Source organism: Aquarana catesbeiana, linkage group LG02 (assembly GCF_042186555.1).
Source record: "Aquarana catesbeiana isolate 2022-GZ linkage group LG02, ASM4218655v1, whole genome shotgun sequence".
NCBI classification, from domain to species: domain Eukaryota; kingdom Metazoa; phylum Chordata; class Amphibia; order Anura; family Ranidae; genus Aquarana; species Aquarana catesbeiana.
The window spans coordinates 434,897,100-434,920,331 of record NC_133325.1 but is presented as its reverse complement, the minus strand read 5'-3'; the positions used below and the strand labels follow the sequence as shown (position 1 = coordinate 434,920,331).

At 44.8% G+C, this 23,232-nt stretch overlaps 2 protein-coding genes across 2 annotated transcripts in view; one reads left to right on the top strand and one right to left on the bottom strand.

Annotated features, from left to right (window-relative positions):
• DNALI1 (dynein axonemal light intermediate chain 1) overlaps window positions 1-12,208 on the bottom strand; it is a gene marked incomplete in the record, with an annotated part of 40,494 nt that extends 28,286 nt beyond the window's left edge. The window contains 3 exon segments of the mRNA XM_073615519.1: window positions 3,082-3,251; window positions 8,779-8,915; window positions 12,031-12,208. Coding sequence (XP_073471620.1) covers window positions 3,082-3,251; window positions 8,779-8,915; window positions 12,031-12,111 — 388 coding nt within the window.
• Window positions 12,209-13,247: 1,039 nt separating this feature from the next.
• The window catches only part of CDCA8 (cell division cycle associated 8), a 34,504-nt gene continuing 24,519 nt past the window's right edge, over window positions 13,248-23,232 (top strand). The window contains exons 1-4 of the mRNA XM_073615518.1: window positions 13,248-13,384; window positions 18,100-18,213; window positions 19,640-19,768; window positions 20,336-20,376. Coding sequence (XP_073471619.1) covers window positions 18,117-18,213; window positions 19,640-19,768; window positions 20,336-20,376 — 267 coding nt within the window. The 5' untranslated portion in view covers window positions 13,248-13,384; window positions 18,100-18,116. The remainder of the gene's footprint in view (window positions 13,385-18,099; window positions 18,214-19,639; window positions 19,769-20,335; window positions 20,377-23,232) is intronic.

Here is a 23,232-nt window from a genome sequence, read left to right as displayed (position 1 = left end):
GGGCAGTAGCCAATAGCTTTCATCTCTTTATTTATTCTGAGCATGCGTGGCACTTTGTGCGTCGGATTTGTGTACACACAATCGGAAATTCCGACAACGGATTTTGTTGTCGGAAAATTTATAGCCTGCTCTCAAACTTTCTGTGTCGGAAAATCCGATGGAAAATGTGTGATGGAGCCTACACACGGTCGGAATTTCCGACAACAAGGTCCTATCACACATTTTCCGTCGGAAAATCCGACCGTGTGTACGGGGCATTACATGCTCTGAACTTTGTTCTCTAGACTGTCCTCTTCTGGCCTAGCCAGTGCTGGTTCTGAGGTAGGACCTAAACTTGCCAACTGTGCCTGGGTTACGGTGCTATTCAGCTTGCCAAAAGATGAAGCTCCCTAAAAGGGAATGCTACACTCTGCCTATTAAAGGCAAGAACAGCAAGCCCAGGCCCCAGCCATAGCACTCACTTTGCCGTAACTGATGAGAGCATAACCCATGCCACTATGTGGCTGATGTCATTTGGAGCCTTATCATGGAAATTGACACCAGCTCCAGAACTAGAAAGTTTCTGAAAACTCTCCTGAATACTGCGTCCACAGTCCCCATCCACATTTCCATCCTTTTTGATATGACCACAAGAGCCCAGCAGACTTTCAGGTTATTCACTGCATCTTCCAAGGAAGAGCGACATGCTTGCTTGCCTCATCAAGGCCTCAGCCATTTAGAGAGGCAGCCTTTAGATGCTTCACATCCTTATCTCTGAATGGATAGAGCTTGGCCATTTTGCTCAGAAGGGACGGATGTCTCGCGACCTTGCTCCACTTATCCAAATTATGTCCCCTAGTTCTGTTAAGAATGAGAATATGTACGAGTATGTCTCCAAGTTTTGCGATTCAGAGTGTGACCCTGATCCGACTTTACAGTCTCTGGATCAAAGTTGCATCAAAAGTTGCATTAAAGTAGCACAAGAACCCATCAAAGTCGCTGTAACTCTAAGTTGCATAGATTGGAATGGGTGCCATTGAACGTAATGGGCTGTGACCCGCCATGCGACTCATGTGTCCAAAGTCGCATGACACGTCACACTAGTGGAAACAGAGCCCAAAGGTGCTTACAGAACTTCCTCTTGCTTTGCAGGAGACTCTACCTTGGTTGGGACACTTCCAGTTCTTCCTGGTCATCCTAGTGGGAGAACACGCCCGCATTGGCTGTTGGACTTTGTGTGTGGCTTGTATCCCACTCTTTAAGGGATTCTTGCACCACGTGCTCACTAGGGATTCCATTTGCTGGAAAACACCACCGCCTGGGCTTATCATTGCTCACACAGAGACTTGCCCTCTGGGACCGGTGTCCTGCATCCCCAGCAGGCTCCCTCCTTGGAGCAGCTGACATAGCCGTGGGTGCGTAGAGGAGGATTCAGAGCATCTGCTATGAAGGCGTGACCTTGATGGTGACCTATGACAAATACATCTAAAGAAAAACGTTATGACCTAATGATGTCTTTATCATCTCGTGCCGTGTATGGTCAACCTGACCTTGAAAGACTCACAAAAGCAAAATAGGATAGAAAGGAAATAGTAAAAAGAACTCAAAAGAGTACCTAGGTCAGCAAGGAAAGGAAAGGGTTAAACCCACACTCTCATACCTGCTACACCAGGGCTGGCCACATGGGGGGGGCGCGCGCGCAGTGATACATTCACAGTGTGAACTGCAGACAGAAAAACCTGCACAGGTGATCAAATCATAGTGGAAACACACAGGCAGCATACCAGGGTGTTAATGCAGAGCCTGTAATGATTGCACACAGCACTTTGGGAAACTGCTGCAAGCTGCCTACATTGACAGTACTGACCACCGATTGACCTTCTCCACTGAAATAATGCCACCACTGTCCACGGCGCCCATGCACTGGGCCCCTGGTCAGGAACAACCCAGGGATGCCCGGCCAGAAGAGAAAGCAGCGGCTTGGAATGCAAATGCACTCCAGCTGCCATAGACTGGAAGACACTAGAGCCAGAGAAGAAACAGACACACACAAACTGCTGCCATGGAATATGTAATATAAAAGTATACATCACTACACACGGCAACTTCAATCCTGCTTCTACGATCAGACCGGGCTAGGTAGGTTGATCACACCGGGTTTGGGGCAGATAGCCAAGCTATTAATGGGTGGCCCTATCTGGCCATTGCGCCGCTTGCCTGCCAATGGCCAGGCTTTAGCTCTTCCAGCGCCTCCTTCGCTTGCCCACTCCATACCCTGCTAACAGCCAAGGCTTATCGGAGTATCTTCCGTTTAGTTCGCTCCATACCCTGCTAATAGCCAGGGCTTATCAGAGTATCGCGACCTGTCTTCCCAGTGCTCACCGCCGGCCAGTCTTGATCGCGGAGAAAAAAAACGTCAGGTAGCTGCATAACCAAACTGGTCCTTAGGAGGAGGAACACGGCCGCTGGCTTGGAGCAAAGATTTATGGTAGAGCGGTTCTATAGGGGAGGAGTGGAGGCGGGGTTAACCCACACGTATGCTGCCATGGAGTCTGTCAGGAAGTGTATTTTTCCAAACAACATGAGGTGAAATTGAAGGCTTTTTTCGAAATCAATGGTGGCACCATCGGACTACAAAATGCATGAAATTTTTGATTTTCAGTCGACAAATTGTTTGGAATTCGACCCATGTATGGCCTGCATAACAATAACAAAATTGTTCTCATGCTATTTATTCTACTTGTCAAATGTTTTACATTCATTAAAAATGAGTGCTTCGGGAGAATACCGCATTATGGCCCCTAGATGGGGGTGATGATCATAAGAAATATTTATTTCCTATGATCTTCACCACCATCTAGTGACCAAAATCTGGCATTCTCAAACCACTCCATTTTTCATGAAGGAGAAACATTTGATCTACAATGGAAATTGCCTGACGACATTAGATTTTAGGAATGTACTGTACATGCCACTTTCATACGATTAAGTATGCAATTTTTTTTTTTTTTAATTAAATCTAAGTGTTCTTGTCTACTAAAAGGCCTACTCCCATATTCAAATTAAAGGCTGCATAACAGAGAATGTAGAGAAGCAACGTACCAAAGCACTGTGAATAAAGCTCTCTGCGCACTGGGCAGATTCCTGTCTCTCTAGCCTGTCTCTGTTGTAATTTAATATCCAGCTCTTCCTGTAAGTGGACAACATCCATCCGGGTGCTGGGCGTGCTGGACACCTGCTGAATCCACAGTTGGTTGTTCTCCATCCATTCTCTGTAATTCAAACAAACAAGTGTTTTTTTTTTAAGTATTTCTACTGGAAATCAGAGACAGGTTCTATAAGAACTGTTAGTAACACTTAAAGCGGAACTTTAACCATAACAACTTGATAAAAATAATGTTCTTTAGTAAGGAACATACATTCCACATTAATAATTATGCTACCAAAATTAATGTGTGCTTTAAATTTCCTACAGCATTTCTCCTGTTTCTTCTTTCCATTTTCTTTCTTTTCCATTTTGCTGAAGCCCAGATCCCCTGAGAAGCCATAAATCTTTAGGCTGTCAGCAGATCGAACTCTACAAATTTTGGCACAGTGCCTAAACAACAGAGAGCAACTGACCATGTGCAGAGCAGGATGAGACAGTGTATTACTGGATTGTAAACAGTATAAGCACTTATTTTTAATGTTATATGCACCTACTCTCAAGAATTAAAGTATAAAAAGTTTATAGAATTAAACGGGATGACCACCCTAACATTAAAATTGCTACATCTACAGGTATCCATGATCTAAGACTAGCCTATCTGGCCCTGTAAAGAAGAAATCTATATACATACCTTTTCTAAAGTCGCTCCAGTCCTACGCTGAGCTGTCAGCAGCAGCTTCGCTGTGGAGGCAGGTGCAGAAGAGGCAGCCGACAACGGAAGCCCCATAGTAAGTCTATGGGTGACATCACTTCCTATTCAATTCACAGCCATTGTGGGCTGTCTCCTCTGCAGAGCTTCCGCTGGTGGAGACTGGACTGGAATGGCTTCAAAAAAAGGTATGTATACTGATTTCTTTTTTACAGGGCTAGATAGGTTAGTCTTAGATTGTGCATGCCTGTATATGTAGCGATTGGGTAAACTTTCCCTTTAAACATACTGTATATTTATTAGTACTTTGTATAAAATCGATTTTAAACAATAAGAAAACATGCCAGAAATCAAAGATCAGCAGCGCGTGTAGCTCGCCATTGCAAATGATGGTCATGGTCAGATTGGGCCTAACAGTGGGAATGGCTTAAAGGGGGTGATCAAACAGAACCTGACCCTAGTCCCTGTATACACTCTAACCATATGCCAAAGTCCTTGTACCCACAAAATACTCCTAATTATTGTGCCACAAGTGACAGTCTCACAAACACGCATAAACCTCAGGACAAAGGATCATTTAAAAAAATTTAAACTTTTATTTACATATGCTTTTCTGCACATAAAAAGATCATTTTGTCTGACTCAGCCTAGCCTACCTTAAAGAAGACCTTTATTAAAATGAGTAACTTTTGAGATAATGAACACTTTGGTCAGGGCTATGTACCTCCAACATGCCAGTTTTGGTATTTCCCTTGGATAAAATATCAGCTATAAATAGTGGTGCACCGAAATTTCGTCCACCGAAAATTACCTGCTGAAAACTGTGTTTTCTGCATCGTCCGAAAGAAGAAAAATGCTGATAATGGAGCTGAAAAGGCGGTGGTCTGCTCCGGGGGCCACACTAGTTCTCCTGGCACACCCCTGGCACAGTCCTCCCCTCCCTCCTCCTCTCATTGTGAGTGTCCTCCTGGTGCCGTGAGCTTACGCTGTGTCATGGAGCTGGATTGAATCACCAGGCGGCCGCTGCAACAATGTCCCGGCTCTTGTGAAGGGCGGCACACTGATCCAATGCCAGGCGATTCAATCCAGCTCCATGACACAGCGCGAGATCGCACTACCAGGCACTGGTAGGCTGCATCTCATAGGCACTGGTGAGACTGCATGGGCTCTGGTGAGACTACATCTCATGGGCACTGGCAAGACTGCTTCATATGGGCACTGGTAGGCTGCATCTGATGGGCTCTGGTAAGCCTGCATTAATCTCTAGTATCATGTCTGCAGTCTCTGACCATCTCCTATACCATGTCTGCAGTCTCTGACCATCTCCTATACCATGTCTGCAGTCTCTGAACATCTCCTGTACTAGGTCTGCAGTCCCTGACCATCTCCTGTACTAGGTCTGCAGTCTCTGACCATCTCCTGTATCATGTCTGCAGTCTCTGACCATCTCCTGTATCATGTCTGCAGTCTCTGACCATCTCCTGTATCATGTCTGCAGTCTCTGACCATCTCCTGTATCATGTCTGCAGTCTCTGAACATCTCCTGTACTAGGTCTGCAGTCCCTGACCATCTCCTGTACTAGGTCTGCAGTCTCTGACCATCTCCTGTATCATGTCTGCAGTCTCTAACCATCTCCTGTATCATGTCTGCAGTCTCTGACCATCTCCTGTATCATGTCTGCAGTCTCTGACCATCTCCTGTATCATGTCTGCAGTTTCTGACCATCTCCTGTATCATGTCTCCTGTCTCTGACCATCTCCTGTATCATGTCTGCTAGAGGTGCACCAAATGGAAATTTTGCTAATACTATTGGCAGTGTGTTTAAGTAGGAGATTGCAGACATACTACAGGAGATGATCAGAGACTGCAGACTGCATTTTTCTTGAGCTTTTCTTGAACTAAAGATGCCAATAATGGCCAACAATAAATTCATATTAATTTAAATTGATGATATTAATTAAAAAGTCGAATATAATACAATTGGAAAAAAAATATATAAATATTTATTTTAAAACTGTCATTTTTAGTTTCAGTTTCGGCTTCAAAATTTTCATTCGGTGCACCCCTAGCTATAAATACCATGCCATGGATAGTGACTTAAAGCACCTTTGCAAGGTGAAGTAAATCCTGAAAATATGACCTTTTGAGGGTACTTGAAAACTGAACCACTGTTATATGGCATGAAAAGGCCATTAGTTTGGTGTGGACAAAGTCTTACATCTTTAGTTTATGTGGCGTCAGGACAAAGATTGTGGCGGTGTGGATGGATTAATGGTGATAAATTCAACTGAGCGCTATGTTGCTTACCTGGCTAAAATCTATAACTGGCCAGAGGTTGGATTAAAGGTTTCATTCAGCAAAACATTTTTTTAAAATATTTTTTTCTTTTAATATACAGGTCTATATATCAGACTATAAAGAGGGTCCTGCGAAAGAAAAAGGAGCCGAGAGATCTGGTTTCAAAAAAGTAGTCCCTCCAAGTGTAAGACATAAGACAGAACCTATGGCTGATCTCATGACCACATAAAACTCGCAAGCAACCATTTAGATGAATGGGTCACAACTAGGGATGCACCAAAATTTGGAGGCCGAAAATAAACTGCCGAAAATTGTGTTTTCGGCACATTGCCAATAGGAAAATGTTGCCAATAATGAGGCCGAAAATGGGGGCAGGGCCAGTCCTCCCTACTCCTCTCCTCCCTCCCACAGAGCGGCGATCTCTGTGTGTCACGGAGCTGAATTGCCCGGGCGGCTGCAGTAACAATGTCCCGCCTCCTGTGACAGATGGCACACTGATCCATGGCGGGATATTGAATCAGCGTGATGTGATTACAGAAGGCGAGACATTGTTACTGCAGCCGCCCGGGCAATTCAATTCACAGCTCCAGGACACACGGACATCGCCGCTCTGATCTGGGCATGGACAAGGCTGCATCCAGACACTGGCAAGCTGCATATGACGAGCACTGGCAGGCTGCATGAGGAGAACAGGCAGGCTGCATCTGATGGGCACAGGCAGGCTGCATCTGATGGGCACAGGCAGGCTGCATCTGATGGGCACAGGCAGGCTGCATCTGATGGGCACAGGCAGGCTGCATCTGATGGGCACAGGCAGGCTGCATCTGATGGGCACTGGTGAGGCTGCATTGATCTCTTGTATCATGTCTGCAGTCTCTGACCACCTCCTGTAGCATGTCTGCAGTCTCTGACCATCTCCTGTAGCATGTCTGCAGTCTCTGACCATCTCCTGTAGCATGTCTGCAGTCTCTGACCATCTAATGTAGCATGTCTGCAGTCTCTGACCATCTCCTGTAGCATGTCTGCAGTCTCTGACCATCTCCTGTACCATGTCTGCAGTCTCTGACCATCTCCTGTACCATGTCTGCAGTCCCTGACCATCTCCTGTACCATGTCTGCAGTCTCTGACCATCTCCTGTATTATGTTTGCAGTCTCTGACCATCTCCTGTAGCATGTCTGCAGTCTCTGACCATCTCCTGTAGCATGTCTGCAATCTCTGACCATCTCTTGTATAATGTCTGCAGTCTCTGACCATCTCCTGTATCATGTCTGCAGTCTCTGACCATCTCCTGTAGCATGTCTGCAGTCTCTGACCATCTCCTGTAGCATGTCTGCAGTCTCTGACCATCTCCTGTACCATGTCTGCAGTCTCTGACCATCTCCTGTATTATGTCTGCAGTCTCTGACCATCTCCTGTGTCATGTCTGCAGTCTCTGACCATCTCCTGTGTCATGTCTGCAGTCTCTGATCATCTCCTGTATCATGTCTGCAGTCTCTGACCATCTCCTGTATCAGATGGTTAGAGACTGGGGACATGATACAAGAGATGGTTAGAGACTGGGGACTGAATTTTCTTGAGCTTTTCTTGCACCAAAGGTGCCAATAATGGCCAACAATAAATTAATATTAATTTAAATTGATGATATTAATTAAAAAGTCGAATATAATACAATTGTATGTAAAAATATAATTTTTTTTTAAAAACTGTTTATTTTCCGTATCGGTTTCGGCCTAGTGTATTTCTCATTTTTGGTATCCGTCTCGGCAACAAAAAACCCCATTCGGTGCACCCCTAGTCACAACAGAGGATGGGCTAGAGAAATGTTCTCTTCATTATGTCTCTATTTATAAAAATTGTGCTGTACATATGTCTCAGCATTTGCACAGCTCTCACGCATAATCCCTGTAATGTGTTTAATATGTTTATTTACTATGATTGTCAGCGCCATCTAGTGGCCATAATGCAGTATTTTCCTGAAATACCTCAATCAGAACAAAAAAGCTACATTATAGCCACCAGATGGCACTGACAATCATGGGAAATAAACATGTTAGACACATTTCGGGGATTGTTCGTGATGGCTGTGTGAATGCTGAGACATAATGTCCAAAGAGAAGCTGTACTCCTAATAGTGCTCAAGATGGGCATTCAAAGGGAATGCTGCAGATGGAGCCATGCCAGAACTAGATACAATTATACAAAGTCACCAGCACTCCAAATAAATGTGTTTTACATGTTTATAAGACTGAGTTACATAAGTCATAGAAAACCTTGCAGGGTCCTTGTCTCGGGGCATCACAGTGACATAAGTTGCCTATGTCACTATGACTATGTTGCTTGGAGAAATGGACACAGTAAGAACCCAAAACGTCAGTATCTTATGCTTTATGTGATGCGGTCTTAAAAAAAAAAAAAAATTTTTTTTTTATATATATAAATGAACCCCTTTTTGTTGCCTTCTGTGCAAAAGAATAATAGCCACAGTACCCAATAGTTACTAAAGCTGAAGCTATAATTCTCACAATGATCTCCTGGAATGTCAATGGCAAGTTTGGCACAGGATAATCTGATCAGTGATCACTTATCGTATTGCTGTATAATAATCTGATGGTTGTACAAGAGCAAATACAATTAAGCTTACCGTGGTGGTAGGATTGCATTTAAAATTTCTTCTGCTGGCTTTGTTGCATCAAGTGGTGGTGTTTTTGGCTTGGGAGGTGGAGGTACAGGTACAGCAGATGGGCCAGTTTGCTGAGGAATGGCTTTCAGAGCACGAGACTAAAGAAAAAAAAATGCTACAGCTGAACTCCTGGCAAGCAGCTAAATACAAAGTTGAAAAAGATATATGGGCACCAGTTGACATGACAAACAATTAACAAATGTAGCGCTACCCCCGCAGGGGTCACTGAGATTAACAGGTTCTTTGCCAAATCAGTGCAGAGGCAGCCAGGCACACAGCAACATTCCATTCACTCTGGCTCATGGAACAATCTAGGGCAGAGGTCTCCAAACTTTTTAAACAAAGAGCCAGTTTACTGTCCTTCAGGCTTTAGAGGGGCCGGGCTGTAGCCAGTTTGAGCAGAAATTGTCCCGGCATCAGTGGGAGGAATAGTACCCCACCATTGGTTCTAACAGGACGAATAGTGTCCATTTTTGAGTGTAGCATGGGGAATAGTGCCCCATGGTTGGTATCAGTGAGAGAAATAATGCTCCATCATTGGTCTTAGCAGGAAAAATAGTACCCCATCGATGGTGTAAGTGGGAGGAATAGTGTCCAATCATTGGTCTTAGCTGGGGGGAAATATGCCCCATCATTGGTCTTAGCTGGGGGGAAATGTGCCCTGTCATTGGTCTTAGCGGGAGGAATAGTGCCCCATCATTGCTCTTAGCGGGGGGGAGGAATAGTGCCTCATCATTGGTCTTAGCGGGGGGGGAATAGTGCCCCATCATTGGTTTTAGTGGGAGGAATAGTGCCCCATCATTGGTCTTAGCTGGGGGGAAATGTGCCCTGTCATTGGTCTTAGCGGGAGGAATAGTGCCCCATCATTGCTCTTAGCGGGGGGGGGGAGGAATAGTGCCTCATCATTGGTCTTAGCGGGGGGGGGGGATAGTGCCCCATCATTGGTTTTAGTGGGAGGAATAGTGCCCCATCATTGGTCTTAGCTGGGGGGAAATGTGCCCTGTCATTGGTCTTAGCGGGAGGAATAGTGCCCCATCATTGCTCTTAGCGGGGGGGGAGGAATAGTGCCTCATAATTGGTCTTAGCGGGGGGGGGGGATAGTGCCCCATTATTGGTTTTAGTGGGAGGAATAGTGCCCCATCATTGGTCTTAGCGGGAGGAATAGTGCCCCATCATTGGTCTTAGCTGGGGGGAAATGTGCCCTGTCATTGGTCTTAGCGGGAGGAATAGTGCCCCATCATTGCTCTTAGCGGGGGGGGGGAGGAATAGTGCCTCATAATTGGTCTTAGCGGGGGGGGATAGTGCCCCATTATTGGTTTTAGTGGGAGGAATAGTGCCCCATCATTGGTCTTAGCGGGAGGAATAGTGCCCCATCATTGGTCTTAGCGGGGGGGGGAATAGTGCCCCATCATTGGTTTTAGTGGGAGGAATAGTGCCCCATCATTGGTCTTAGCGGGAGGAATAGTGCCCCATCATTGGTCTTAGTGGGGGGGGAATAGTGCCACATCATTGGTCTTAGCGGGGAGGGGGAATAGTGCCTCATCATTGGTCTTAGCGGGGGGGGAATAGTGCCTCATCATTGGTCTTAGCGGGAGGAATAGTGCCCCATCATTGGTCTTAGCAGCAGGAATAGTGCCCCATTGTTGAGTTTAGCAGGGGGAATAGTGCCCCATGGTTGGTATCTGTGAGAGAAATAGTGCTCCATCATTGGTCTTAGCATGAGGAATAGTACCCCATCGACGGTGTAAGTGGGAGGAATAGTGTCCCATCATTGGTCTTAGCTGGAGGGAAATGTGCCCCGTCATTGGTCTTAGCGGGAAGAATAGTGCCCCATCATTGGTCTTAGCGGGAGGAATAGTGCCCCAGTATTGGTTTTAGTGGGAGGAATAGTGCCCCATCATTGGTCTTAGTGGGTGGAATAGTGCCCCATCATTGGTCTTAGCGGGAGGTATAGTGCCCCATCATTGGTCTTAGCGGGAGGAATAGTGCCCCATCATTGGTCTTAGCGGGAGGAATAGTGCCCCATCATTGGTCTTAGCGGTAGGAATAGTGCCCCATCATTGGTCTTAGCAGGAGGAATAGTGCCCCATCATTCGTCTTAGAGGGAGAAATAGTGCCCCATTGTCCTAGCAGGAGGAATAGTGCCCCATCATTGGTCTTAGTAGGAGGACTAGTGCCCCATCATTGATCTTAGAGGGAGGAATAGTGCCCCATCATTGGTCTTAGAGGGAGAAAAAGTGCCCCATCGTCCTAGCAGGAGGAATAGTGCCCCATCATTGGTCTTAGCAGGAGGAATAGTGCCCCATCATTGGTCTTAGCAGGAGGAATAGTGCCCCATCATTGGTCTTAGCAGGAGGAATAGTGCCCCATCATTGGTCTTAGCAGGAGGAATAGTGCCCCATCATTGGTCTTAGCAGGAGGAATAGTGCCCTATCATTAGTTTTAGCAGAAGGAATAGTGCCCCATGCTTGCTATCAGTGGTCTTAATGGTGATGGTGGGAGGAATGGAACCTCGTGGGCCGGATAGAGGCAAGCAAAGGGCCACAGTTTGGAGACCTCTGGTCTAGGGGATGTCGTTTGAAAGTTAATTTGCTTGAAGAACTTGTAACAGGGTTTGGGGTGGTATCTAACCCCAGCCACATGGGTGAAATCCCTTCAACAGGAAGACCCTGCTATTTTAAAGCTCAGACTATTTATGTCCCTCTCCAACCACCTACCCCCACTATACCAACACATTGGTTTCTAGGTTAGTAAGGGAGTGACTCCATTAGCAGTGGAATCACCCATTTAAAGTGGAACTAAACCCTCCTATCGGTTTTGGTAAAGGAAGCTGCGATCTTAGCTTCTGCTTGATCTGCAGCTGCCCTGTTGTAGCATGTGACCAGTTATGACACCAATCATTTGACAGTTTGGTTGACAACACAAGCAAATGGACCAGTTAGCATTATTCCTGGCACATGCCTGGAATGTAACTGTTTTTTGTAACTGTTAAACCGATGGGTATAGTTCCTCGGTAACGGCCAACAGCCAGGCAACTAGCATTTTCAAAAATGTCAGCGATGGAAGGTGCCATATTAGGCATGAATTGTAACCTCATGTGGTGTGAACGAGCCTTGGCAGTATGTGACTGTTCCCCTTTAATTGGAATTCCTTAGCATGCCCCTAGTGATAAACCAGGGAAATGTCGTTGGATGAGGTGGAGGAGTCACTTACTTTGGGGGATTTCCTGTCGGTGTTCTTACTGATGAGTGCCGGGTTGTCGTACTTGAGCAGGGAATCAGCGGGGGGAATCATGATTACTACTCTCCGTGTCCGCAGTATGCAGCGTGCGCTCTCCCTGTCTCCTGGTTGCTATGTACGCTCTCATCTCCTAGGCAACCGAACGCCGTGAAGAAGTGCTACCACTACGCATGCGCTAAATTTTGGCCCACCTTGCCTTCCGTAGCCTAGGAGCCCTAGCAACGATTTTTATAGATCAGGTAGTTTGGCCAAACGTTCTAACAGAAAGTGTTCGTTACTGCAAACCAGTAATAGCACGCTTCTGTATCAGAATTGTAATACAACCTATAGAGTATTCCGTATTCGTTCGAGGACATATGCTTTCTTTATTAAACAGTGCTGAGCAGTACAAAGGAGTGAATGGTATCTGGTCAGTCAGAGTACAAAAAGGAGCCTGCGGTGTATACACAGTTCCTAATACTTCACGTATTTGCCATCCACAATATGGCCACCCTGAGAGCCGCGGAGTTTCCTATTGTCTCGCTGGGGAGGATAGTGGAGGTGGTCATGTGACTTCTCAGGCTGCACCCTATAGGCAGAAAACAAACAGTGCCTGCTTATAATAGTGCATAGAGAGTTACTAACGCTTCACTGTATTGCCACCCACAACATGGCCGCCATGTGAGGCGAGGCCTTTCCTATTGGCTAGCCGGTTGTCCGTCAGAATTGGTTACGAACGTGACGTTCCGTCGCCGGCATCTTGCTACACCCCTCACTCCTCCACAGTAAGGATACATCGAGGAGGGGGGCAAGCGGACATCTTGTTACACCCACCGGAGATTTGCATTTCACTGTTATTTTTAACAGGAAACGGAGCTTATAAGGTAAAATGCAGTGCTTAGAAATCCAACGGACTGTTTAGATGTTGAATTTTAAAAGAAGCCTGCTTATCTCACAGGTTTGCTGATGTGACAGAACACTGCTGCGTTGATAATTCAACATGTAAACAGTCAGATGGATTTCAAAATAGTGCATTTCACCATATATGTTCCGTGTTCTGTTAAAAATAACTGAAATGCTAAACTCCGGTGGGTGTAACAAGATGTCCGCTTGCCCCCTTCTCGGTGTATCGTTACAATGGAGGAGTGTGGGGTGTAGCAAGATGGCGGCGACGAAACGTCACTTCCGTTACCAATATCTGACGGGTTGCCTAAGCTGACGGAACACCGTAGGGCGGAGGATCTGGACACGTGACCTCGCTGGTTGCGCCCTATTGGCTGAGCAGAGGTGGCGGCTGAGTTTGAATCTGTGCGGTGTATTTCCGGGCTGAGCGAAGCGGGCGGCTAAGGTAAGGACCGGGCTGGGGGCGACTTATTAGTAGAGCTCTGCGACACAGTCTGAAGGCTATTAGTGCTCACATATATTACTGATCTCATCCCATAATAATAATTCTGTGATCCCGAGGCCTTCACTGACTCTGCAGCTTCATAGTAACTGCCCCAACGAAAGGCCGACCTGGTAATAGGCAGGTCATACCCTCCAAAGGGGCCTCAGTCAGTCTATGTTCTCTCTTATCATTGCTGTAAACAACAGTCCAGCTTGAAGCTCCATTCAGACCTCGGTGTTTTTGTGAATGTGTGCAAATATGCATGAAAACGTATTCCATTCAATGTTACTGGCACCCTAAACACGGCAGGAAGACCCAATGTTCCAAGCAGAAAAACCATTTAGCAAGCGCATCAAAACACACGTGAAGCACAACACTCCACAAGCTACACGAGCCTCTTTGGCACATCGGGCAGCCCATTGAAATCAACCGATCGGTTCCACTAGTAACAGTAAAAAGGCGAGGATGGAACGCACAGGTCTCATTAAAGTGGTTGTATACCCTTATGTTACATTTTTACTTACAGGTAAGCCTATAATAAGGCTTACCTGTAGATAAAATGAATATCTCCTAAACCTGTAGGGTTTAGGAGATATTCACTTTGCATTCAGCCGCTGATGTCAGTGGCGCATGCGCTGTAAAGGTCCGGCAGAATCTGCTGGACCTTGCCGGAAATTGGCGTCATCGTGGCTCCGGCCACTCACAGCGCCGGAACCGCGAACCTGGAGGACACGCCGAGAGGAGAATGTCAGCTCCCTCGGTGGTGACCGGGATCAGATGCTGACGCCTCGTTCTAAGGTATTTCATAATGAGCTAGTATCTGGTGCATACTAGCTCGTTATGCCTTTGCTTTACAGGTTATTTATTTTTTTTGTGCAAGTATACAACCGCTTTAAAGCAGAGTTCCACCCACTTTTGAGAGGTCTTAAATGAAAGACCACCTCTCCACCCCTCGTTTTTGGATATTGAAATTTTTATTTTCTTTTTTCCAATAGTACTATTTTGGAAGTACAAGTGTACTTTAGATTCGGCTGGACCGTGGCACAGGATGTCACATCCTCTTTGTCAGCGAACACCCCCGTTGTCTTCTGGGACCTGTGTGGCCATTCACAAAGCGCCGCAGGACTCGCGCATGCTCAGTCGGAAACCGGCAGTGAAGCCAAAAGGCTCCACTGCCGCTTTCCCTTAGTTGGAATGGCGGCGCCTGCACCCAATCCGATGGACAGATCGGCCTCAGGGGGCTGACATCGCGAGCTCCCTGGACAGGTAAGTGTCCTTATTAAAAATCAGCAGCTAGTGTTTGTAGCTGCTGACTTTTACTTTTTTTTTTTTTTTTTTGCGACTGGGACATCGCTTTAGCCTTGCAGGTGTTCAATGTAATTTTTTTGCATGTGTGCGCTGTAATATTTTGTTCTGGAACACCTCTTTAAGGACGAGGAAGGGAAGGTGGTTACAGATGACAAGGAGAAGGCAGCTGTGCTAAATGCTTTCTTCTCAGTCCTCACACAGGAAAAGAAGGGGTATACTGACAGGATCTACTTTTGTGGCTAACAGAGGCTGGAGTCTGGAAAGGATTAGAGAAGCTTAACATAAATAAATCGCCAGGGCCAGATGGTTTACATCCGAGAGTCCTTAACCAATTCCCGCCCGCCATATAACAGAATGACATGCGCAAAGTAGTTACGTTATCCTGACTGGACGCCATATGATGTCCAGCAGGATAAGCCGCTATTGCACCAGTGGTGTGGTGTCACTCTGACACACCGCAACTCCTTTGCCTATGGCGTAGGCTCTTTACCACGTGATCAGCTGTGACCAATCAAAGCGTGTAACCAGGAAGTGCCAGTAAACGGCTTTCCTTGGTTCACACTGACAGGAGAGCCGATTGGCATCTCTCCTGTCAGAAGGGGGGTGGGGGGGCTGATGATCAGTGCATTGATTATCAGCTCAGCCTCCATCGGAGGTGCCCACCATATCTGCCAATCACTGCCCATCGGCTGCCCATCAGTAACACCTGTCAGTGCCCTTCACAGATGCCAATTGGTGCCTATCAGTAATGCCCATCAGTACCTCATCAGTGCCGCCTATCGGTGCCCATAAATTCTACATATTAGTGCCCGTCAGTGAAGGAGAAAACATTTTTAACAGAAACAAGGAAAAACTGTTTTTTTTTTTTTTTTTTTTTTTTTCGGTCTTTTTTTTTTTTTTTTTTTTTTTAGTTTGTTTTAGTAAAAGATAAAAACCCCAGAGCAAAGAAAGCTCTATTTGTAGGAAGAAAATGATACAAATTTAGTTTGGGTGCAGTGTTACATGACCACGCAATTGTCGTTCAAAATGCGACAGCGCTGAAAGCTGAAAATTGTCCTGGGCAGGAAGGGGCCAAAGCGCCCGGTATTGAAGTGGTTAAAGAACTCAGGTTATAGCCAGACTGCTATTCCTAATCTTCATGGACAGCATACTGACAGGATTGGTACCAGCTCTTGCCAAACCAATCTATTAAAGGAGAAGTATAGCCAAAGCTCGTTTGGCTGTACTTCTCCTATGGATCATAGGAGTGCAATTCATTTTGCACTCCTGTGACCTGTTTTCAGCAGAGAGCGTCACCAATGTCAGTCCAGGCACTGCATCATCCTGACCACGGAGTTTGGATTCGCTGAGAGCCTGAGCCAGCCGTCCTCTCCCCCTCCACAGCCCAGGGCTCCAGTGAGCGAGGAGAGCTGTGACTGACTGTCTACAGCTGTCTGCTCACGGAGCTGTAAAAACCGAGTGATCTGCAGTGTTTGATTGCTCAGATCTCAGTGTAGAGGCGCCGGGGGACAGATTAAGCATCGGACCAATGCTGCACCCCCCCCCCCCAAGGTAAGTATAAAACTGAAGAAAAAAAAAAATCCTTTTCTTCTCTTTTAACATTCCACAAGCAAGTGAGATGCCATCTGGACAAAGGTAGACTGGTGGATGTGATGAATCTGTTTTTTGCGAAAGCATTTGATACAGTCCCCCACAAACTCTTAAAAGAGAAGTATGGGTTTTTCTTTTTTTTTTTTTTTTCCCTTTTTATACTTACCTAGGTGGATGCAGAATCGGTCCGATGCTGCATCTGTCCCCCAGTGTCTTTACACTGAGAACCGAGCCATCGAACATTGCCAATGGCTCGGTTCTGGCAGCTCCCCGAGTAGAGAGCTGCTGACTGTCAAAAAAAAAAAAAAAAATTGTTGATTTCTGTTTAGAAAATGTAGCAAATAAGTAATTTTTCTTCTTCACTGATAGGCGGCACTGATTATCAGTGTAAGGCCCCTTTCACACTGGGGCGGTAAACAGCAGCGGCAGTTTTAGGTCGGTTTGCAGGCGCTATTTTTAGCGCAATAACGCCTGCAAACCGCCCCAGTGTGAAAGGGGCCTAAACGTGCCTGTCAGAATTGCTGGTTACCGGCTCTCCTTTCTTCACGCTAATACATCCGCCCCTTTTACGAAAAGCATCCACCCATTATAATAACCAGCCCCGAGCATCGTGTTGATTGTGTTCAATGTATAACCATACATCCGCCCCTTTGAGAAAAGCATCCGCCCCTTGCTGTATTAAATGAATAACCAGCCCCAAGTATTGGGAGCGAGTGGTGTGTTGATTGCGCATGCGCCGTCTACAGCTGACTTTTCTTTTTTAAATTAACCATTTTAAAGAATCGTGAGAGAATCGTGATCTTTATTCTAAGCAAAAGAATCGCGATTCTCATTTTTCCCTGAATCGTGCAGTTTTACATAGTAGCGCATAAGTATTTCCAAAAATAAAGTTACAATTTCATCTACTGATACCAACAATGGGGTAAAATTCCCTCCACTGACACCAAAAGGGCACAATTACTCCCAATTACACCAATGATTGGGTACAGTTGCTCCCACCCCAATGACACCAACAATGGGGCCCAATGACACCAATGATGAGGCACATTTCTTTCTACTGACACCAAAGATGGGGAATTGTTTTTTTTCCCACTGATGTTGGGATCTTTCCTACTCAATAGCCACAGTCTGCCCCCCCTTCCCTAAAGTCGGAAGAACAGTAAATTGGCCCTATAAAGTTTGGAGACCCCTGGTCTATAGTGTGTACTTGTCTCAATCCAGAGCACTAAGTGTAATTTCTGTCTGCTGCTTCATTCTTCTGCTATCAGAGTCGCTTTTGACAAGTTTCCCTGACGCCAAGAGAAAATATTGACAGTTGAGGGACCTCCATTACACAAATTGACCTCCATTACTGTGATTGACAGCCTCCGCTCTATTCCTGTGTACTGTGTGAAAGGGGGCGTGTTTCCCTCCAATCACTGAGCTCTGCAGAGTATAACTTCAGTTCTCAGTCCCCTGCTTTCTGACAGTTTAAACAAGCTTTATAAATTTTGGGCTTGAGAGAGTTGCAGATAAACAGGAACAACCTTATGTAGGAGGATTTGTTTAATCTCTGTGTATGATCTGAGGCCAGTCACTTCACTGGGGATATGTGAGGGTTTGCATCCACTTTAATAAAATGCTGTTTCAAAAAGTAAAGCTATATTATCTTATCCTCACATCTTTGTTTTATGTAACATTTATAAATCTATATTTGCCTGTAAAACATTTCCTTGTGTAAGTGATGAGAAACTTTTGTGATGTATGGTGCACCTAACATATATAAAATATTTTTTTAGGGACTCCTATTATCACCATGGCACCAGCAAAGAAAAGAGGAAACCGCGGACAGAAAAATCGTACTGTAAAAAATGAGAAGTTGGCATCCTTTATTAGGGATTTTGACAGTCAAGGTAGAGTTCTTTTGTATAGCCTCTGCTGTAAGCCCTCTTTAAAGTTGTATGGTTGTGGAAAGTTAAGTAATTTAAAGTGATTGTAAAGGTTCTTTTTTTTTTTTTGTTTTTTTTTTTTTAAATAACATACATGTTTTACTTACCTTCTCTGGACAGAGCAGACCCGATCCACCTCTTTTGGGGTCCTCCGGCGGGTCTCCTGGCTGCTGCTCCTCATCGAATGCCCCCACGGAGAGCCGCTTTCTATGGGGGCACTCGTGTGAGCTCGCTCCCGAGTCCTGCTGCTGCATCCATTGACCCAAACAGTAGGACTCGGCCCCGGTGTCATTACTCATTGCTTGCTACAGAACTGAGCCTTAGCTGAGCTCTAAGAGGTTATGCGGGTGTCACTGTGTTTTTGAGCAGTGTCTATTCACCTGAAGGTGGCAGCATAACCCAAGTAGTCGTGAATATGAACTCCTCCTGTGATTTACTCCAACAAAAGCTTTACTGGTAAACCAAAAATAATAATTTTCTTAAGCACCATTGTTCTAGGCCAGTGGTGTTACATTGGAATTTGTATCCTCAAGTCGAGAGAAGGGCTACATCTAAATGTGTTCATTTTATTTTTTTAGGACAAAAAGATATAGCAAAACTAAATTTAAAAAAAAATTACTTTTCTACTTTTGACCACTGTTAGTGTAAAAACAACTAGTGTCTCTGTAGAAACGTATACATTTATATGCTGTAGTTTGTTGTGCCTATGAGATTACAATTATAGTGTTACAAAGCATGGAAAAGGCATTTTATTTAATGTGACCTGAAAAAAATGCATAGATGTTCATGATCGAAAAGGCAAAAAGTACATTAAAAACTAACAGTTAGAGAGTGCACAGGAGGAAGGTGTTAATACTGTGGGATTAGGGCTATCTAAGGGTTAAAAAAAATAGAAATACATTTTAATTTTCTTGTCTCACATAAACTGAGCATTTGCTGATAAGAGCAGGAGGAGGGAAAGTGGCCATTGGGGTGGACCACAGAAAAGGTCCCACGCGCTGCCAGCTGGACATCCCTACTTTACGTTCTACTGTGCATTTTGGCATTGTAGATATTCGAATGTCTTCCACGGACACTTTTGTGTGCACTGAATTGGTACCTTTATTTGTTAAGCTTAGACGATTTTATTGCCTCCTTTTTCCTGTGTTTTGGACTGTGAAACTACTTTCAACTGGATCTGTGGTTTGGTCTGTTTTGTGATAGGTGTATACTTATTGATGTTAAATTGTATTTTTCACAAGGGTTTCGTTAATAGTATTTTAATGTTGGCAGAATATCCCCACATTGCCGTGCACTAAATCCGCTTAAAATTAAGCATTTCAAATGGTAAAGTGTAATGATCTGTGCACCTTATTGGTATTAAAGAAATTGCCTCTCTTTCTTCATCTAGTCAAGGCAATTGTAGAGGAATTAAAATCTACGGTTATTAGCAATGCGAAGGAAGTGGATACCCTGTACAATATCGAACTCGTCAAGCTACCTGCAGCTATCAAAGAGATGCGCTGGCTTGATTATTTTGGTAAGCCTTCATTTAAGTTTTCATGGCACATTTCTTTTACATATTCTTTTCTCTATGGATGATGTTTAACTACAATTCAGATATGAAATGGCTGAAATGTTTTAATCTCATTGTGTTTGGTAAAGAAGATTTAAAGCTGTAGTGTAATCTTTGCAAATACCCTCCCTTGGAAGCTATAATACAGTTTCTATGACGGGAGGAGGGGGGTGGAAAAGGTGGGCAATAGCCAGCACTCTTGATGAATGACTGTCACAGGTCCCTCGGCTCTAATAACCCTGTAGCACCAGAATATTGCCACTTCTGGGTTTGGGGGGGAACCAAGGATGAAGGATTGCAACTAGAGCAGCAGCTACCAGCACAAAAGACACTTTGCATTGATTGTAAGTACTGTCCCTTGTGCTGATTGAAAAAAAAAAAATTGGATTAAACTTTTTTGATCTGTTCATGAAATTCTTAAAAAAAATAAGAAATTGGATAAGACATAAAAGAACAGGTCTAGGTTTTTAGGTGTTTCACATGAGTATTGAGTGATGATGGTTTTCTTTTTTTCTTTTTCTCTTTGCATAGCAAAAGGTGGGAGGCTGAAAGCTTTTCACGCAGCCACAACGGTAAGCCAAGTTTTCTAGGATAACAACTTTTCATACTTGTGAGATGTTATGTCAAGGAATATATGGGGGGGGGGGTCAAACCTTTTTCCTTAAAGCGGAGTTCCAGGCTTTTTTTTTATTTATTAAAAGTCTACATAAGCTACAAAATGTTTAGCTGCTGACTTTTTTAATAAACAGACAGTTACCTGTTCCACGGTCCACCGATGCGGCTGCACAGAGCCCTGCTTCTCTCCCCCTCCTCGGCGCCTCCATTGATACTGTGGGCACCCGGCCGTGACAACTTGCGGCTTCACGGCCGGACGCACACTGCGCATGCGCGAGTCGCGCTGCGCTCTCCCAGTGGACAGGCAATCTTCTGGGACGTGACATAGAAGATTGCAGAGAGGGAGGGGCCTCCTAGGGGGGATGAGGAGTTTCCTAGGCGGTCTGTACCCGGAACCAGGAAGTGGGACGGGAAGTCCCCTTCAAAATCAAGCACCCACTACCCCCCCCCCCCCCAAAAAAAAAAAATTACATGCCAAATGTGGCATTTACGGGGGCAAGGAGTGATTAAAGCAGAAGTTCCACTTTTGAGTGCAACTCCGCTTTAAGGTGATACTAAACACACACTGTTTATTTTACATTGCCCTATCTGGATGATGGCACTGTAATTTATTTTAATAAAATCTAAGCACCCTATTCCTAATCCATATACAGCTGTCACATGACCCCAGCTCTTTTCCATCCTGTCTCAGGGAAACATAAGCAGGAGGAGCTTCTAGTCCACTGCTGCTGGTTTTAAATGGTCATACAAATATATTTGATATCAAATCTTTATTATTTTGTGGAAATAACATGGTGTGGACTGATTTCTGCCATGCCCCTCCAGCCTGCGCCTTAGAATAAGAGGGAGGTAAATCCACCATTAATCTACATGTAATATCCTGCCCCCATTGTGTTTAGTTGTCAGAGGGAGTGGGCTGTCATTTAAAATATAATACATACATATATATACACGCCCACATGTGTGACTCTATAGTCACCTAGGCCGCTAAGATGTGATGGGGAGGAAATGCTCAGCAAAGAAACTCACTGAAAACGGAGTATGTGCAGAGCTGCCAACACTGCTCTGCAAAATCCCTAACTGAATTGGGGACATGAACAGAAGGTGGAGATAGAGAGCAGCTAGGTTTTTTTGCAGAATACAGAAATTAATCTCACAGTGACTGAGTATGAACAGCATATAATACAGCATTTATTGATAGTTTTTTTTATGATGTGGGTTTAATGACACTTAAATATCCTCCATTGAAGTGACAAGCCTCAGATGATAGAGATTAAATCCTCCTACATAAGTTGTACCTGTTTATCTGCAGCACTCTATTCGCTACAATCTTCCAAAACACAATTTACACAGTATCACTCAGCAGTAGAAAGCGGATAGGGACCTGATGTCACGCACAGAGCTCTGTAAAATATGATAGCTGATTGGAGGGAAGGGACACACACCCCTCCTCTAACAGGCTTCTAGAGAAAAACGCAAAGCTGAGTCAAATGCTGTGTGATAGAATGGGCTGTTTCCTGGGAGGCTGAGGTGTTGATTTAGATTTCAGTGACTCACATAGATGGCAAAGGGATCAGAAAATAACCAGACTCGTTGCTTTGGATTTAGTCTAGTACACACTATAGAGGGACGTGCTTGGCTCACTTTTCACGTTGAGTTTTGCAACCACTTTAAAGTGTTACTAAACCCACAACAGTGAAATCAGTCTGTATATGCAGTAACTCATGCTTGTTATACTCACTGTGGAACCTAAGGGGTTAATCCTCTGCATTGTGTAAAAATGCAGTTTGAGCCTATCTCCTTTGATCTTCCCCTTCTTCCAGTGTCCTCAATCCATCTCCTGATAGTACAGATCCTTTAGAGTTGCTCTGCGCATGCTCCGTTTGGTGTGTATTGCTAGTGTAAGTATTTTTTGGGAGGGTGCATGTGATCAGCACAGGGCCAATCAACACTGTCCTAGCAGGGGGTCAGGGGTTCTGTGGCCTCATAAGAGAGCCAGCGTAGAATGCAAACTCCTCCTACAAGCTTTAACCAGACACTGAAAGAAGTCATAATACTGCTGATGAGAAAATGCATTTAGCAGTTTATATTTACTAAAATAATTGCATTTCCATGTTCTGTGTATTGTGGGAGACCAGATAAAGTGAATGAAGGGTCCTGGGATTAGAAAAAAAAAAAAAGTTTTTAAATAGAAGTACAAAAAATCCCCGAGTATTCTGAAAACTGGTATAGAAACTGATCATACTGTAAGTCTGCATTCAAACCTGAGCATTTTCAGCTCGTAAAACGCTCAACTCAAAAGTTCAAAAACGCCCAACAAGCAAAATGCCATTCATTTAAATGGCCACTGTTCACATCTGAGCATTCTGGCACCTGAAGCTCAAAGTACATGGGCTTCTTTTTGTGGAGATTACAGGCGTTTTTCTGCTTTTTACATTGGTGACATGTACAAAATCGCGGCAAAAGCACGCAACTTTCTGCCTAAAAAGATACTCAGGTGTGAATGCAGCCTAAACCATATTCAAGTTATAAAGAATTGAAAAACTGAAGAGACCTCCCGTCTTGGTACAATGGAAGCATGGGTGAAACTCATTTAAAACTAACAGCAAAAAGATTACTAATTCCATAGGCGCCTCAACCACTTTAGGTTTTTAGAAGAATATTTAGGGCATGTAAAAAAAGGGGTTTGAACAATGCCTTTGCTCTTTCACGCTAGCCCGCACAGAAAACCAAGTCACACAAATGAAGGGGTGGGAGGGTACACAACTGCTGCTGCAAACTCTGGTTGGTCCCTTACTACTGTGTGGACAAAT